This window comes from Sinocyclocheilus anshuiensis, unplaced genomic scaffold (assembly GCF_001515605.1).
Source record: "Sinocyclocheilus anshuiensis isolate Anshui unplaced genomic scaffold, SAMN03320099.WGS_v1.1 scaffold1408, whole genome shotgun sequence".
Lineage (NCBI taxonomy): Eukaryota > Metazoa > Chordata > Actinopteri > Cypriniformes > Cyprinidae > Sinocyclocheilus > Sinocyclocheilus anshuiensis.
Genome location: NW_015547704.1, coordinates 172,559 through 189,875, shown reverse-complemented (window position 1 = coordinate 189,875; position 17,317 = coordinate 172,559). Strand labels below are relative to the sequence as shown.

The 17,317-nt window shown below is 36.6% G+C and overlaps 1 protein-coding gene across 2 annotated transcripts in view; it reads right to left on the bottom strand.

Annotated features, from left to right (window-relative positions):
• Window positions 1-44: 44 nt before the first annotated feature.
• The window catches only part of LOC107703970 (dedicator of cytokinesis protein 10-like), a 109,730-nt gene continuing 92,457 nt past the window's right edge, over window positions 45-17,317 (bottom strand). The window contains exons 43-58 of one of the 2 annotated variants that reach the window (XM_016506781.1): window positions 15,664-15,846; window positions 13,014-13,124; window positions 12,219-12,434; window positions 11,144-11,201; window positions 10,907-10,963; window positions 10,418-10,516; window positions 9,825-9,931; window positions 9,617-9,739; window positions 9,425-9,538; window positions 7,977-7,982; window positions 6,165-6,311; window positions 5,852-6,062; window positions 3,136-3,326; window positions 1,870-1,970; window positions 1,015-1,153; window positions 45-349 (exon numbers count right to left, since the gene is read on the bottom strand). In XM_016506781.1, coding sequence (XP_016362267.1) covers window positions 302-349; window positions 1,015-1,153; window positions 1,870-1,970; window positions 3,136-3,326; window positions 5,852-6,062; window positions 6,165-6,311; window positions 7,977-7,982; window positions 9,425-9,538; window positions 9,617-9,739; window positions 9,825-9,931; window positions 10,418-10,516; window positions 10,907-10,963; window positions 11,144-11,201; window positions 12,219-12,434; window positions 13,014-13,124; window positions 15,664-15,846 — 1,911 coding nt within the window. In that variant the 3' untranslated portion in view covers window positions 45-301. The remainder of the gene's footprint in view (window positions 350-1,014; window positions 1,154-1,869; window positions 1,971-3,135; window positions 3,327-5,851; window positions 6,063-6,164; window positions 6,312-7,976; window positions 7,983-9,424; window positions 9,539-9,616; window positions 9,740-9,824; window positions 9,932-10,417; window positions 10,517-10,906; window positions 10,964-11,143; window positions 11,202-12,218; window positions 12,435-13,013; window positions 13,125-15,663; window positions 15,847-17,317) is intronic. The other variant, XM_016506782.1, reaches the window with a different exon arrangement.

Sequence of the window (17,317 nt, the reverse complement as noted above, 5' to 3'; positions counted from 1 at the left end):
GTGTGTGTGTGTGTGTGTGTGTGTGTGTGTGTTTGCGTGTGTGTGAGAGAGTGCGTGAGTGAGTGAGTTTGTGTGTGTGTGTGTGAGAGAGAGAGAGAGAGAGAGAGAGTGAGTGAGTGTGTGTGGTACACAGGCAAAGACACGGCATACTGCTTCGTCCACAAAACTGCAATTCTTTTCCTTTTTGTCTATTTCGATTTCATTAAAATCAACATTTTTTTTTACTCCCTCTAGTCAGAAAAACCCACAAGCCATGCTGGATAAAAACGTCTGTGAGCAGTTTCTCAAACTCACTAGCAGCTCAGATGGCACTATGCCGTTCTGTTCCGGGTTGTCTTGTGTACGGGATCTTTAAAAGGGCGAAAAAATACAGAAAAAACATGCCATTAACACACAAAGTAACTACTTGCAAGCAAAAGGCAGAAAAAAAAAAGTTTTGTTTCACCATTTAACAATAAGCTTTCCATTGATGTATGGTTTGTTAGGATCGGACAATATTTGGTCAAGATACAACTATTTGAAAATCTGGAATCTGAGGGTGCAAAAAAATCAAAATATTGAGAAAATCATCTTTAAAGTTGTCCAAATGAAGTTCTTAGCAATGCATATTACTAATCAAAAATTAAGTTTTGATATATTTACGGTAGGAAATTTACAAAATATCTTCATGGAACATGATCTTTACTTAATATCCTAATGATTTTGGCATAAAATAAAAAATGGATAATTTTGACCCACACAATGTATTGTTGGCTATTGCTACAAATATACCTGTGCGACCTAAGACTGCTTTTGTGCTCCAGTGTCACATATGTCAAAAGAGAGACCCGAACCTTTGCTTTTAAACAAAACAAACCGTTTTATTCTGTATTTTTTCACCTGTGCTTTGATCCAGAGATTCAGTACTCTTTCAGAAGATGTGTAACAGCGCCCCCTACCATATTTCAGTGAAAACACGTAATAGCGAGGAAAGAGTTGATCTTTAGTGGCGTGTCAGAGGAGAAGTGTGCTGACCTGCTCGTTCATGATGGCGGAGAGCTCGGTCAGCATGTCTTTATGGTGAGCTTTCATCTCCTCCTGATACTCCAGCTGATCTTCTTTTATGAGACGCTCATTCACCTTCAAGGCCTGACCACACGCGTCTGCAAACTGCCTGCAGGACCACAAACAACAAACCAGGATTGCAGTCACTACACTTCTGTAAATATTCATTTAAGCTTTCAGTGCAATTAAAACATCATGAAGAATTGTTGTAGCAACCTGTGTGTATTTGCTTCAAGAGAGCAATTGTACATTTGCGTTGTGTTTTATTTCCTTCTTTTATATTCATTCAGTCTGAGAGCTGAAACGCAACTAAGATTATTTAATAAACGATCCTTTAATGATAATAAGCTAATTTTTTAATCATCTTTACTTTGTCTACTCCCTCCGCTCTTCCCTGTTTGTCCTCCGTCTGCTGACAGAAGACTGTTGATACAGTTTTAGGTAATAAACAAAATGCAGTAAAACACTGATTTTGGGAACCAGACAAGAATTGGGTACCAGACAGAACGGAGATTTTCAGACAGGATCTGGTGTCCTGTGTTGGGTCTAACATTCCTGACGTGGAGACTCGATCCAACATTTTTGGTGTTGTTAGCAAGATGTCTGCACATTCTAACGGTCATTAAAACATTGTGATTATGGAGGTTTTTATAAAAAATATCCAGCTTTAAAACTTGCCAAACAAACCAAACTTACATTACATGGATGTGCCCTCCACATGTGGCATTAAAATAACACCATATATATATAAAATACTCCGCATGAGGGAAAGTTCCTGAGCCCTGGCATTTTGTTTTCATAAAACCGCAACGAATGAAGACGTACCTGAAGATCTCTTTCAGGAGTTTGACTTGGTTGTCTGGGTATTTCTTGGCATTCTTCTCCTCAAGGAAGGCTCGGGCGTAGGCCATGGGCCCAGCATTTACCTAGAACAACACACAAATTCATGAAATACTTTCCTATTCCACAGTCTTAGTCAAGATGCTAGAATAGCTAATGCTAGTGCTACCAGAATTATGGAAATGTAATATAGCGTATGACATATATTGCTCTATATCAAGAGTGAATCTGCTATATATGTTACCTATAAGGTTTTAGGATGGATATACATGCACATGACATATATATAGGGATGCAAAAAGGTGGATAATTTCCAGTAAATTTTGGAAATATTCCAGAAATTTTGGAAACTTTCCAGGATTTTTTTGGGGAATATTCCAGGGATTTTTGGAAAGTTTCCGGAAATTTACCAGAAATGTTCCACCCCTTTGCAACCCTACGACCAAAAATGTCTTACACATACATAAACATACATTTCTGTATAGACTAAATATATGTTAATATATGAAATTGTTCTAATTTCTAATAGGTTTCATATATGTTTTTACTTCATATGGCAATGTATTTCACATATGGAAATTTTATATATATACAGTGTCTCACAGAAGTGAGTACACCCCTCACATTTTTGTAAATATTTTATTATATCTTTTCATGTGACAACACTGAAGAAATGACACTTTGCTACAATGTAAAGTAGTGAGTGTACAGCTTGTATAACAGTGTAAATTTGCTGTCCCCTCAAAATAACTCAACACACAGCCATTAATGTCTAAACCACTGGCCACAAAAGTGAGTACGCCCCTAAGTGAAAATGTCCAAATTGGGCTCAAATTAGCCATTTTCTCTCCCCGGTGTTATGTGACTCATTAGGAGGGGACAGCAAATTTACACTGTTATACAAGCTGTACACTCACTACTTTACATTGTAGCAAAGTGTCATTTCTTCAGTGTTGTCACATGAAAAGATATAATAAAATATTGACAAAAATGTGAGGGGTGTACTCACTTCTGTGAGATACTGTATATATTGCATTTGCATATGTGGTCACTTATGTAAGGATTTAGAAACGGCTAGATGTGCATTGAACAATTTTAAATGCATGATGTGGAGACAGAAAAAAAAATTGCAATATGACTGAAAGAGTAATTCAGGATGCTGCACATTATATTTAATATCATATATCGCTGTGGACGTGCACATCCACTCATACTAATGCAGGATCAGTGCATCTTGTGTGCATCGCTCACCTTCACGCTGACGCTGCCCTGTAGTTTGAGCTGCAGCCGGATCATGTCCACCTCCTCCATGCCGCACAGCTGATTGAGCTCAGACACTTTGCGGCTCATCTCGTCAATCGCCACCTCGATGGGGTTCATCTCTGTGCTCTGCTGCTCCACCACCTCGATACGCTTCTTCAAGAAGGGAAAACTGGAGCTCGCTGTGGAAGAACACAGACAGTACAGGTCTGAACGTGTTTAAAGAAAGGGTCTGTAACATCAAATATTTGCCAGGTTCGCAAAGAAAAACAGATATCCATTCTGTCAAAAATACAAAATGGCTATTATTAGGTCAGTGCTTCTGACAATATTGTCCATATATTCATGTATTTACAATGGCCTGTTGTGCTATTCACTCTGAAACCAACGTGAAATGGCATTCAACACCCATGTTACTTTTGTATTGGAATGTAATCAATTTAAAGTGCTGTAACTTTTTTTTCTTTTATGGGATAATTTGCAGAAAATAATCCTCCTTCTCTGAAGTTTTGTGCACATACGTACAGTAGTGTTGTGAGCTCCCCTTTAAATCATGAAATATGTGTCGGAAAATATAATGTTGGTATAGGATGCATAGTTTTTTAAATATCGGTTCAGATTTTAAAAGCTGTGTAGAGTATTCCAGTCTTAAATGACTTAAATTTGAATGAAAAAAAAAAACATCTGTTGAGTCATTACTTTTACTGCCATAATGAATCTTTGTAAATCTAAATGAGTGTGCTTTTGTGCCTAGCTCACCACATAAACATGTGAAATATGTAATGAGCCTATAAATCAAGCTGATAATGGCTTGTTATTGTCTTTTTATCCAACTGTCAACAATGGCTTACACAGCCGAATATCCTAAAAGCAATAGGAAGACTGAGGAAGAAGGAAGCTGAATGCTTCAAAGTGCTTGAAAACAAATGCAATGCTTGCTGAGTTTCTGCTCGACACCCTCTTGAAAGAAGCAGTGTGTATAATTCAGTTGCTAAGCCGAGCAGAAGCTCTAGAATGCCTAACAATGCTTACTATGGAAGCCCATTTCCGCCACGGGATAAAAAAAAATAAAAAAGGTAATTGTGACTTTCTCACAATTTTGATCCCCCTTGCAAATCTGCATTTATATTTCACTTTTTTTCTGAGAATTCTGAGAAAGGGTAGGTATCAAAAAGCGTTAGGTATCAATGTGCGCTCGGCAAGACCGTTTTGTGCTTGAGCGCCACCAAGTCGTGTTTTATTGTAACTTCAGCAGCTCCAGACATGTGAACAAAAGTGCCAATCTCATTGGTCGGACAGTTTTTAACGCGGCGCGTCAAACCTTTAAGGCTTATTCACACCGGGACGAATATCGCGCGCGATTATCGCCGACGTTTAACGCCTCGTGACTAAACAAAGGGCGCCAATGTGAGTGTGCACACCGACGCGCAAAACGCGAGGCGTAAAAGTGTCGTTTTTTAAAAAACGCCTCGGGCTCGTTTTTTTGGTTTGACGCACCGCGTTAAAAACTGTCCGACCAATGAGATTGATGCTTTTGTTCACGTGTTTGGAGCTGCTGAAGTTACAGTAAAACATGACTTGGTGGCGCTCAAGCACAAAACGGTCTTGCCGAGCACACATTGATCGAAAAACGTTGGTGATAATCGTCCCGGTGTGTACGAGGCTTTACACTCACTTTTTTTCTCAGAATTGCAAGAAAAAAAGATAATTAAGACATAAAGTCAGAAATTCAAGATATAAACTCAGTATTGTGACATCAACTGAGAATTGTGAGATATAAACACAAAATTCTGACTTTTCCCCATACAGTGGGTTTAAATCTCACAATTCTCACTTTTTTTTCTCAGAATTGCAAGAAAAAAGTCAGAATTTTGAAAGTCAAATGTTTGACATATAAACCCAGAATTCTTACTTTTTTCTCACAATTCTGACTTTTTTCCCCCGAATTCTGTTTTTTTGTTTCTACCACAGAATTAAACATAAAAAAGGTAATTGCGACACTTTATTTCACAATTCTGAGTCTGCATCTCGCAATTCTGACTTTACATGTCACAATTCAGACTTTTTTTTTCTCAGAATCTAAAGTAAAAAAAAAAAAAAAAATTGATGTATTGTGAGATAAAAAGTCACAGTTACCTTTTTCAAAGCTTCAGTAGCTTACGGCACCTTTAAATTGTTTTCATCATATGAAAACAAAACCAAAAACAAAACCCTGGAGCACAAAACCAGTCATAAGGGTAAATTTTTCGAAATTGAGATTTATAGACCACCTGAAAGCTGAATAAATAAGCTTTCCATTGATGTATGGTTTGTTAGGATCGGACAATATTTGGCTGAGATACAACTATTTGAAAATCTGGAATCTGAGGGTGCAAAAAAATCTAAATATTGAGAAAATCATCTTTAAAGCTGTCCAAATGAAGTTCTTAGCAATGCATATTACTAATCAAAAATTAAGTTTTGATATATTTACGGTAGGAAATTTACAAAATATCTTCATGGAACATGATCTTTACTTAATATTCTAATGATTTTCGGCATAAAAGAAAAATGTATAATTTTGACCCATACAATGTATTGTTGGCTATTGCTACAAATATACCCCAGCGACTTAAGACTGCTTTTGTGCTGCAGGGTCACATATAGAAAGGTCTATAAAGGTGTTTTCCTCTTGTTTCAGTTTTGATGTAATGTTAATTTGCCTTACTGGTCAGGATGGTTTTTCTTTTGCACTGCTCCTCCACGTCTCCATGTTTTTTTCCAGAAAGCGTGAAGGGCGTCTCAAAGACAAAGCGGTTGATGTTGTGATGGCACTCAAAGTCAGTCTTCTTCTCCAGCTGTTCCTTCTCATTAAAATAAGGCACTACGTAGGTCACCTGGATGTAGGCAAATCTGGGGTCCAGGTCTTTAGGATTCACCTGCGAAAAACACACAGTAAACAACACTGTTATTCACTGTGATTCAGACGAGATTATTCACAGGTCAGAGAAAGGAGGTACAGTGGATCCAGCAGGACACACCTTGTTGGAGTCTTGGATCATCTTGACGCTATCAGCTCCAAACTTGTCTGAGTAGAGTTTGAGGAGTCTTTGAGAAATCTCGGACAGTCCTGTGAGCTTCGGCTCCTTGTAGATAAACTCCTTACTCTCCTCTTCCTCAAAGAAGCCCTGGTGAAAACAACACAGCAGCACATGAACTACAGTGTGTCTAGTACAGAGCATCCACCTTGTTTTGCATGGAAGTAAGCTATTTTTCTGTGAATGTGTGACAGGGTGGCCATCTGTCCGGTTTTAGATTGGACTGTCCATCTACCAGCACAGACTTCAGCCGGTTGCTCATCTGTCCTTCTTTTAAGATCTTTATTTTATACTTTATACAATGGTATATAATAAATAAATAACTAAACAAATGTCAATATTCAAGTTACAAGTGACGTACATTTTAGACTCAATATTATCAGTATGGACTGATTTGCTCTATTTCACCAATTATTGCATCTATGATTAACAGTGGTGTTTCATTCCTGAAGGATTCTGTGTGTTTGAACGAATCAAGTGAGTCAATGATTCAACCATTCATAAAGACAGTTGTTAAATACGTACTACATACTAGTATACTACTCTTACTATTTTAGCGTGTCTTTATATGGCAGAAATAGTAAGAGAAGTATACTAGTACACACTTCTGAAATCAGCCAGCTTTACTCCTGAATGAAATCAGCCGTTTTGAATGAATTGGTTGAATGACTCAGTGACTCACTCATTAAGACAGTCACTTGTCACCACCTACCGGTGGCTTTTAGTTTCATATTTCATAGTTATGAATTCAGTATATTTTATATGAATCTCCTAACATTATTTATGCAATTGTAACTGTAGTGTAAATGCATTCATGGCATCTCTGGGCTTCATTAACCAGTCTGTGTAAAAACAACTAAATGCATGTACTTCTGGAGTGCCAACATGGATTATATTGAAATTAATTTCATTTAACTGTTGTCTAGAGTGTCTTATTCTAATTGCATTTATTTAATAAATATATGAATTGACACGAAAGATGACGCATATATTTAATAAGGTTCAAAATTTGAGGTCAAAAACTGTCCCTGGAAATCAATTTAATGGGAAAAATATCCCTTAATGAAAATGTTTATTTTTTTGTCACTGGTTTAGGATTATTTTCCAGTTTTTATCCTGGCTTCACGAATCCTGCAAAGTGTTTTCCCTAATGTGCGAGATTTCTGATTCATTAGCTGCTATGCATGAATAACTATAAGAATAACAAAGTACAGTGAATGGTAAAACGTTTTGTATTTAGTGTATTAGTGCTACAAACCAGTGTGTTTATGATTACAATAATATATTCAAATAAAATGATAACAAATACCAGTTTGCAATATCAAGCAGTATAGCGGACTGTTTTTGTACAGCTAAAATAACTAGAAGCTTCACACATTCAAGTTACAAATAGATGCAGCTGCTCTTATGTTAAAAATAATGTGGATCAAAAGCCCAATTGTTAACAGAACAGTAAAAGCAACACGCTGTTAAAATGACAGCAGTGTTTGACAAAGCACAATGAACTCAACTTTTGTAATGAAGGTTAACATCATATTTAGATTTAGTCTCTGTCTGAAACACAACTTGATTTACCTGAAGGCACTCACAATGTACACACACAATATAAATGCTCAGGATTAGATCTGCAGAGGAGAATGATCATGTCCGGGATCAAACCATGTGAGACTCATGTCACACACATTATTAGCATGTAGGGAGAGATTAGGAGTGTTAAACCATGAAAAGATGGCAACTTAAATGAACTGAACTTACCACTGCCTGATATATACACAACACACAGGAGAGAACAGAAGAGTGTTTAAACACACTGATTTCTGGGATACGAGCCCAGGAGATCAGACCATTTTTTATTTGCCTTAAACACTTGGATTAATAAAACTTGAGTGAACTCATACTAGTCATGTTCATTGGAGTTTCCACATCAGTTTGTATTTATTTGCTACCTGATTTTATTTTTTCAACATGACACTTTTAAAGTTTGTTGAGGTTTAAAGGCCTGTTCACAAACCAACTTGTTGCAGCACGAGTCCACTGACAAATTAAAAAAAGGTTTGCAATGGACAGACTGTTGCTACACAACTGATAACCTGAGTGGCGCTAAAACGATTTTCCAGAATCAGCGATGGAATACAAAATTAGCATAGACTACTTAAACTAGATCATGGACCAATCAGTGTTCAAATCAGAGGGCTAAAATAATGGCCTTTTTCCCCAAATTCTGGCAGTTTTTGACGTAAAAATCCTACTAACATTTTAAGTGCAGCTTATAAGGAAATATTGTAAGATAAAAATGCAGTTCACAATAATATAAGCAAATATAAAGTGGGACCTAAATCTCAGCCCATACTTGAGGTCGGGGAGTCTCTACTAATGAACTGATGGCCTGAATCAGGCGTGTATGACTGCGTTTTGTTCAGTTTGTCTAAAACTAAATAACCCTCGTCAATGAAAAAATTAAACAAACAATTTTGTTTAAATGCTATTTTGGCTTGACACCAGAGACCAGAGTTTAGATGTGCAGAACACATACTGCAGCTTTACGACTGCAGAAATTATTGTGGGTTTTCTTCATTTTTGTGTAATTTTTTGTTTTTTTACTTTCTTTTTTGGTAGTACATAATGGAGAATATGATGCATATTTTAAAAGGACATCACAATAAACACTAAAGTCTTTCGAAGGTTTTGCGAAATGAAACATTGACAAACAAAATGATTTTAGTTTTAGAGAAAATTCAACATTTTAGCTACTCTACTCATTTCATTGTAATGACAATAAAAGACATTCATTAAAATATATCGATTAAGTTTATATGGTCTATTATTTTTACTTTATATGAATGTTATTGTCTTTGGGAAAAGACATATATTTGATTAATATTAAAGGGGTCATATGATGCGATTTAGGCGGGGCATAGAGGACCTACAATAATGTACAGTATTTGAAAAATAATGTGTTTTTTGAACATTAAAGCATGTCAATATATTCTGTATTAATTATAATTTAGAGCATTTTTTAAGTTTGTCCAAATATTTTTTTTTTCAGTGTTGTTATGAACCTAAAAAATAACGTCAACATGTGATAGCAGAGCTTTTCTTTGCAGACAATAGTGCAGATTGCATCATGACTGCAGAAATATCAGTGAGTTAAGTAAGAACCGCACATTTGCGCAAGTGTTTGAGTGAGTGAGTGAGTGTCTCACCTGTCCATAGAAAGCCACACGATAGTAGCGTCCAAACAGGCGTTTCTCAGAGTGCACCACCTCTGTCACCTTCAGGTACGAGCGGTGAATGTCGTAGTACAGCTCTGATAACCGCTACAGGACACACAGAAACAGTTCATAAACACGTCCCTTGTGTTTTCCTATCAGTCCACCAATAAACAGTCCAAGTACCTTGAAATCTCGTCTCTTCTCGAAGACAGCTATAACAGGCTTGTTGATCTCTGCGATGAGCTCGTATCTCTCAGATTTCCAGAGGTAATCCACACACATCTCCAGCTGCTCCACCAGCGTGTCCTACAGGACAGAAAGACCCTTCAGCATGTTTATGAGAGACGTTTGAAGCGATCACTCCTCTGAGATGTGTGGAGTGATTCAGCACCTCAGTGTACGGAGTGTCCTGAGTGCCGGCGTCCTCCTTCATCGCTCCCTCTTCTTTCACATTAGGAGAGATGTTCATGAAGGCGGCCCAGCCCATACTGAACGATGCTGCAGGTTCATGCACAAACACAGGGAGTATGTTATTCATTCATTCATCTATGCATCTTGTAACTACCTATCCATCGGTTCATCTATTAACACTAATATTAATCTTCGTATTTTCGTAAAACAAGATACAACAGTGAATAAGAAAATTATTTTTGCAGTGTGAAGTCACCGACTGACTGGACAAGGCCAAGTATGTAACTAAAATCTTCTACCTAGACATTTTAGGGAATCTGTTCCTTGCCACATTTGACTTTTGTTCGCTTAGTGTGGCAATTTTTTCTTCAAAGCTGCTATGAAACGATATGTACTGTGAAAAGCGCTACACAAACAAAACTGACTTGACATGTAGGGTTGAGGTAAACTAAGCTGCTTGAAAAGTAGCTCTGTAATAATAGTAACTCTGTTTTAGTTTAGACAGTAAGACAGACTCGGACCCCTGATGGGGTGAAGAACACTGCAGGACGGGGCAGGCGGAGGTGCACTCACTTTCTCCATCGTGGGGAGTTAGTAAGGGGCTAGAGTTAATTACACAGGCTCCCTCTTTGCTCACACTTGAGATCCGACCCTTCTCAGACTTCCAGTAACCTGTGATTGCAGAGTGGCATCAGGTTTAACACAGGTTTACTCGCAACCTAGGGCTGAGCAGTATGACGGGATGCACCGTGCAAGAGTCAGTCGGTGGAGATTTTGCTATAATGTTAATGATAATGAAGTGATATGAAGTAGCATTTATAAAAATCCACAGCCGTTAATTGAATTTTCAGTAAAAATAGCTATATTATGATATATACTGTTAACATTATATTCAATTAGTCATAATGTAATAATAATTTTGTTCACACTGCTCACCCCTATTTCAAACTTAGAGCGAAGGCAAGTGCTCCAGCCATGCATCTACTGTAATTCATGTATCTACGCTAGCATGCACGCACAATCAGCTTGAATGCATCTAATGACAAGGCCACAAAAACTCACAGTATAAGGAATAAAGCAAGTGGCAGGAATGAGCATTTTTCATTATGAAGTGCAGCACTGAAAAAAACAACAACAACTGAGCAGCAATGGTCAAACAGCATGTCAAACGAAAGCTCAATAGGAAGGCTATTTATGCAATGTTTGCAAAATAAAAATTGAGAGACTATCACATTGATGTTAGGCGCACATTGATAGCAGGGATTACTTAAATACTGATCGCCACAAGCAGGTGCTCACCTCTCCTCCTCAGAGACTCTGCTATAAGTGCTGAGATGTGGATATAGCACATGGCCGCCTGAAGTGGACAATGAACAGTGTTTTCAAAATGTCATTTTTAATTAACAAAAGCACTAGTCTCTTTCAAACAAATTCAAATCTGAGGCACTGACATCTGCATGAATGAAGCTTTAAAGGAACGTTGACCCAGTCTCATCAATGGATGCTCTGCAGTGAATGGGTGCCGTCAGAATGAGAGTCCAAACAGCTGATAAAAGTATCACAATAATCCACACCACTCCAGTCCATCAGTTAATGTCTTATGAAGCCAAAAGCTGCATGTTTGTAAGAAACAAATCCATCATTAAGAGGTTTTAACTTCAAACCATTGCTTCTGGCCAAAATACAAGTCCATAATTCATAATAACGTTCCCTCCAGTGAAAAAGTCCATCTCCTGTTGTTTCTCACATCCAAATCAACCCACATATTTGTTTAGAGCTGTTTTGGCTTGTAAACGGTGTTTAATCTGTGCAGATTTCTCTCCTGATTCAGACCAGATGACCTTTTCACTGGAGGAAGCGTTATTATGGATTATGGACACAAATTTTAGTTAAAACATCTCAATAATGGATCTGTTTCTTACAAACATGCAGCTTTTGGCTTTACAAGACATTAACTGATGGACTGGAGTGGTGTGGATTACTTGTGGATTATTGTGATGTTTTTATCAGCTGTTTGGACTCTAATTCTGACGGCACCCATTCACTGCAGAGCACCCATTGCTGAGACACTGATGCAATGCTACATTTCTCCAAACCTGATGAAGAAACAAACTCATCCTAATCTTGGATGGCCTGAGAGTGAGGACATATTCATCAAATTTTCATTTTTGATTGAACTGACCCTTAGCCCAAAGGAATAGTTCCCTCAAAAATGAAAATTCACACCCTCATGTTTTTCCAACATGTTAGGGACCGACAATCATCATTCTCATTCATTGTATATAGTAAGTCTTCTTCTAGCATCTTGTTTTGTGTTGCACAAGCTCCATTCATGCAGCTAATAAAAAGATCCTCTCGATGATGTCATTCGGACCTCAGACAGGTCTCCGTTTCTAACGTGGATCTTGGCCATGCTCTCTAGCCAGGTGCGTCTGAGCTCAGGTGTGCTGGCGTAGGAGTTGGCGAGGCTGTACTGCAGGTCCACCAACATCTCCGGGTCCTTTTCATGCTCTTTCATTTGGGAGGTGGCCATCAGGACGGTGCGTATCCTCTTGGTGAGGTCCTTCACCTCAGCCGGGAGCGTTGTGTTCTGGAAGAAAGCAAAAGATCTGTTGTTTAACATTATGTTTTTGTAACGATACAGCACAAGGTTGTCTTTCATGACTAAAATGGTCCTGCACCGTTGCTCTCAATTCTTGTTTGCATGCATTTAACTATGGCTTCTTGAGGTGTTTTGCCACGTTTAAGCTTCATTTACTTCAAAACAGGGGTATTTCTAGCCATTCATCAGTCCAGGGGCACAGGACCCCGGAGCAAAAAAGTGTGCCCATACTTTGATATTGATATGGCTTTGGATATAAATGGATATAAATCATCTTTACGTGCAGGACTGAGTTGTTCACAAGATGCACATGCAATAAAGAGCTGGTTCGTTGTAAACAAATGATATGGCATTTTCTACATTGGCTTGCATATAATTCTTTTTGTTTTCTGTCTTATAAAATACTATTTCAGTGTGAGAAACCGCTGCAAACGATCCAGTGAATGAATCAAACGGAATCGAAAACAATTTCAGCAGCTAAGTTCATATTTTGATTTTGTGGTTTGAAATCTCCCACTATTTTTGCAATAGCACAGCCTTAAAGTGTTATCTTTGCTAAACTCTCACTTTAAGTGGCGTGTCTCCATTGGCGAAGTTGTTGATGATGGCCAGAGACTGCTGGAAGCGTGAACCACCGATACCTGCATCAGCGATCAGCTGACTCACAGCTTTAATCACCTGGAGGAGAAGAAGACAAGAATCCAAATCAGCTTCAATGTCTGTATCTCACATTCAATCCTCAAACCAGCCAGTCATACACCTCCACATCAGGCACACAAATACAGGCTAACACTTTATTCTGATGGTCCACTTTAGACACTCTACTGACTATAATAACTCTGCAACCTCATCATTAGAGTATTAGTGACTGTGTGCTTAACATCGCTAACACTTTATTTTGATGGACATTCTACTGACTATAAGTAACTTGGTAAGTACATGTCAACTTATTCTACTAACTCTAACCCTAACCTAACAGTCTACTAATACACTAATGAAAGTTAGTTTACATGTAGTTATGCGGCAGTGTTTTAGTGGCATGTAAAATAAAAAATCTAAAACTATGAGATTACAGTCATAATATTTTGATAATGTGAAACACTTTAAGATGTGAAGTATTATTTCCAAGCATTTATACTGTCAATAACAGCTTGTGAATAGTCACATAACATTATTTACCTCAGAAAAAACAAACACAATATTATAACTTAAATTAATGCGTTGGAGCCCAGTTCAACCTTCAGAAGTTTTTATTGCTGTTTTTAATGTTAAATACAATGTGAAGAATGACAGGTTGGACGTCACAGATGTCTTTTGCAGAGTACTGTAGGTGGATTTTAACATTAATTTTATTCACGCCATATACTTGTCACGCTGTATTATTCAAACTCTCACAGCAAGGGAAATTTTTAATGAACAAAAAAAATTCAGGATTACACAGGAAGATCTGTATTAACTAAAACAATACAGCTTAAATTAACACTAATATCAGAACCAAGAGGGACCCAAAACTGAGAGAATAAATAGAGAGACTTAACGAGCAAACACACCTGAACTGAGAGGACTCAAATTAATCAGTAACCACAGAAACAAACAGGCAGGGGACCAAGGAGAACTGAACTAATTAACAGGTAGAAAACGGATCATGAAACTGAGAACAGAAAAAACTGATAAAAAACAAACTCTAAACCAACTGAAAACGTGACAATACTACTTCATTCTCAAAATATTACGACAATTAATCTCATATTGCTATGAATTTATTCTTGTAATTTTGACTTTATTCTTAAAATACAACTTTATTCTCAAAATATTACGACTTTAATCTCGTAATTTTGACTCTATTCTCAAAATACAATGACTTAATTCTCAAAATACTGACTTTATTTTGAAAATATTGACTTTATTCTTAAAATACAACTTTATTCTCAAAATATTACGACTTTAATCTCGTAATTTTGACTCTATTCTCAAAATACAATGACTTAATTCTCAAAATACTGACTTTATTTTGAAAATATTGACTTTATTCTTAAAATACAACTTTATTCTCAAAATATTACGACTTTAATCTCGTAATTTTGACTCTATTCTCAAAATACAATGACTTAATTCTCAAAATACTGACTTTATTTTGAAAATATTGACTTTATTCTTAAAATATTACAACTTCAATCTTGTATTGCTATGAATTTATTCTTGTAATTTTGACTTTATTCTCAAAATATTACGACTTTAATCTCGTAATTTTGACTATTCTCAAAATACAATGACTTCATTCTCAAAATACTGACATTATTTTGAAAATATTGACTTTATTCTTAAAATATTGCAACTTCAATCTTGTGTTGACAAGAGTTTTTTCTTGTAATTTTGACTTTATTCTTAAAATACAACTTTATTCTCAAAATATTACGACTTTAATCTCGTAATTTTGACTATTCTCAAAATACAATGACTTCATTCTCAAAATACTGACATTATTTTGAAAATATTGACTTTATTCTTAAAATATTGCAACTTCAATCTTGTGTTGACAAGAGTTTTTTCTTGTAATTTTGACTTTTTTCTCAAAATACAACTTTATTCTCAAAATATTACGACTTTAATCTCGTAATTTTGACTCTATTCTCAAAATACAATGACTTCATTCTCAAAATACTGACTTTATTTTGAAAATATTGACTTTATTCTCAAAATATTACGACTTTAATCTCGTAATTTTGACTCTATTCTCAAAATACAATGACTTCATTCTCAAAATACTGACTTTATTTTGAAAATATTGACTTTATTCTCAAAATATTACGACTTTAATCTCGTAATTTTGACTCTATTCTCAAAATACAATGACTTCATTCTCAAAATACTGACTTTATTTTGAAAATATTGACTTTATTCTCAAAATATTACGACTTTAATCTCGTAATTTTGACTCTATTCTCAAAATACAATGACTTCATTCTCAAAATACTGACTTTATTTTGAAAATATTGACTTTATTCTCAAAATATTATAACTTTAATCTCGTAAACTTATATATTTATTTTTATGTTGCACTAAAATGCTGTTGTAAATTACAAATGAATGAGAGTCAGTTGACGTAGCTGCAAAGTGACTTATAGTTAGTAGAATGTCTAAAGTGGACAATCGAAATAAAGCGTAACCCAAATACAGACACCCACACATCAGAAGAGCAGAATAACAGAAGACTGACCTGCAGGTGTGAGCGGACAATGCATTTGCTCTTTGTAAACTCAAAGTTCCTCCTCATGAGGAAGTAGAGCAGCGCAGCGGCTTCGGTCTGTGTGGAGCTGGAGCGATGGTTGCAGCACTTCAGGATCTCATAACACAGACTCCCACACAGATCCGCTTTACCCTGGAAAAACACGGACGGGAACTGAAGAGAAAAAATTATTACGACTATATTAAAACTTTGCATGAAGATAAAAAAAAAAGGGATTGAGCACAATGGATTCAAGCCTAAAACGTTTGCCTACACAATGTGGTCACTTTTACATTCTGTACACAGGATCCCAAATTTAGTTTTTGCCAGACCTGCCAATGTTAAATGGCCAAGATCATTCTTATAGGTTGTGAAACTGTATTTTGCATTCTAAAGCATATATTTTTGTCCTTATGAACAGTAGGGTTATTTAGATGTTTTATTTGTGAATTTGAACAAGAGAAGATCATCATGACCATCAGATGTCACTGGCTCTGTAAAACTGCACCTGTCATAAAACATGAAATCAAACTGTAATTTTGATCCTCTTATTTTTGGTGTGGTGGCTTAATTCAAGTAATGTTTCATTTATGTGTCTCCACAAAAAAATTCTGAAAAAAAAAAAAAAAAGAAGCTTTTAAGCATCCTAGTTAAACTTCCAGAGTTTCCCCACTGAGGTAAAGTTGTTAGAATTGCACAATTTATGACTAATATGTTCTTTGGTAGGTTTTGGTCTACTAAACGGGTTTAAATACACCGGGTGACACACCACAGGTGAACCCAATAATTACAAATAGAAATATAACTGCAAGCAGCAATTAAGTAATTAAAGCCATTTGAAAAACCATGAATACAACAACCACTAGTAATATGATTTAAAGATTTATCACTTTTGACCAATAGGTGGTGCTATTATCAAATTGATGTGGTGTGTTCAGTGTGAGATGACGATGGCACATTCAAAGTTTTGTGTTAATATGCCAAAGCTTTGCAGAGATACAGCCAACGGACAGGAAGTTTGACTGATTATGGCATAATTGGTATTGATGTTCTTGGCATGATCCAAGGAATCTATTAAGACCAGTCGCATGATAATATGCAAAACTAATCAAAAGTTATTAAATTGTTTTTTTTAATTTCATTATAATTTTTGACCACAAGGTGCTCCTGCCCCAAAACTTTTTGGCATCTACAGGGCACGGTGCCGATGACACATACAGAGTTTTGTGATGATACGCCAATGCATTCGTAAAATATGGCATTTTACGACAACATTTTAAATGGCTGACGCCACTGTCGTTTGACTTGATATGTCACAGCATATCTAAAGACCAGTCTTGTGATTTTTGGCCAAACCGTTCAGAAGTTATTTAAATAGGCATTTTTCATATCTCCAGACCACTAGGTGGCACTGTGCCGAAACTGTGCAGGTAGCGTCAGGTCATAGTTATTATAAAACCCACCAAGATGGTTTGAATACGCTAAAGCAGGGCTGTCCAAACTCGGTCCTGGAGGGCCGGTGTCCTGCAGAGTTTAGCTCCAACTTGCCTCAACACACCTGACTGGAAGTTTATATGCCTAGTAAGAGCTTGATTAGCTGCTTCAGGTGTGTTTAATTAGGGTTGGAGCTAAACTCTGCAGGACA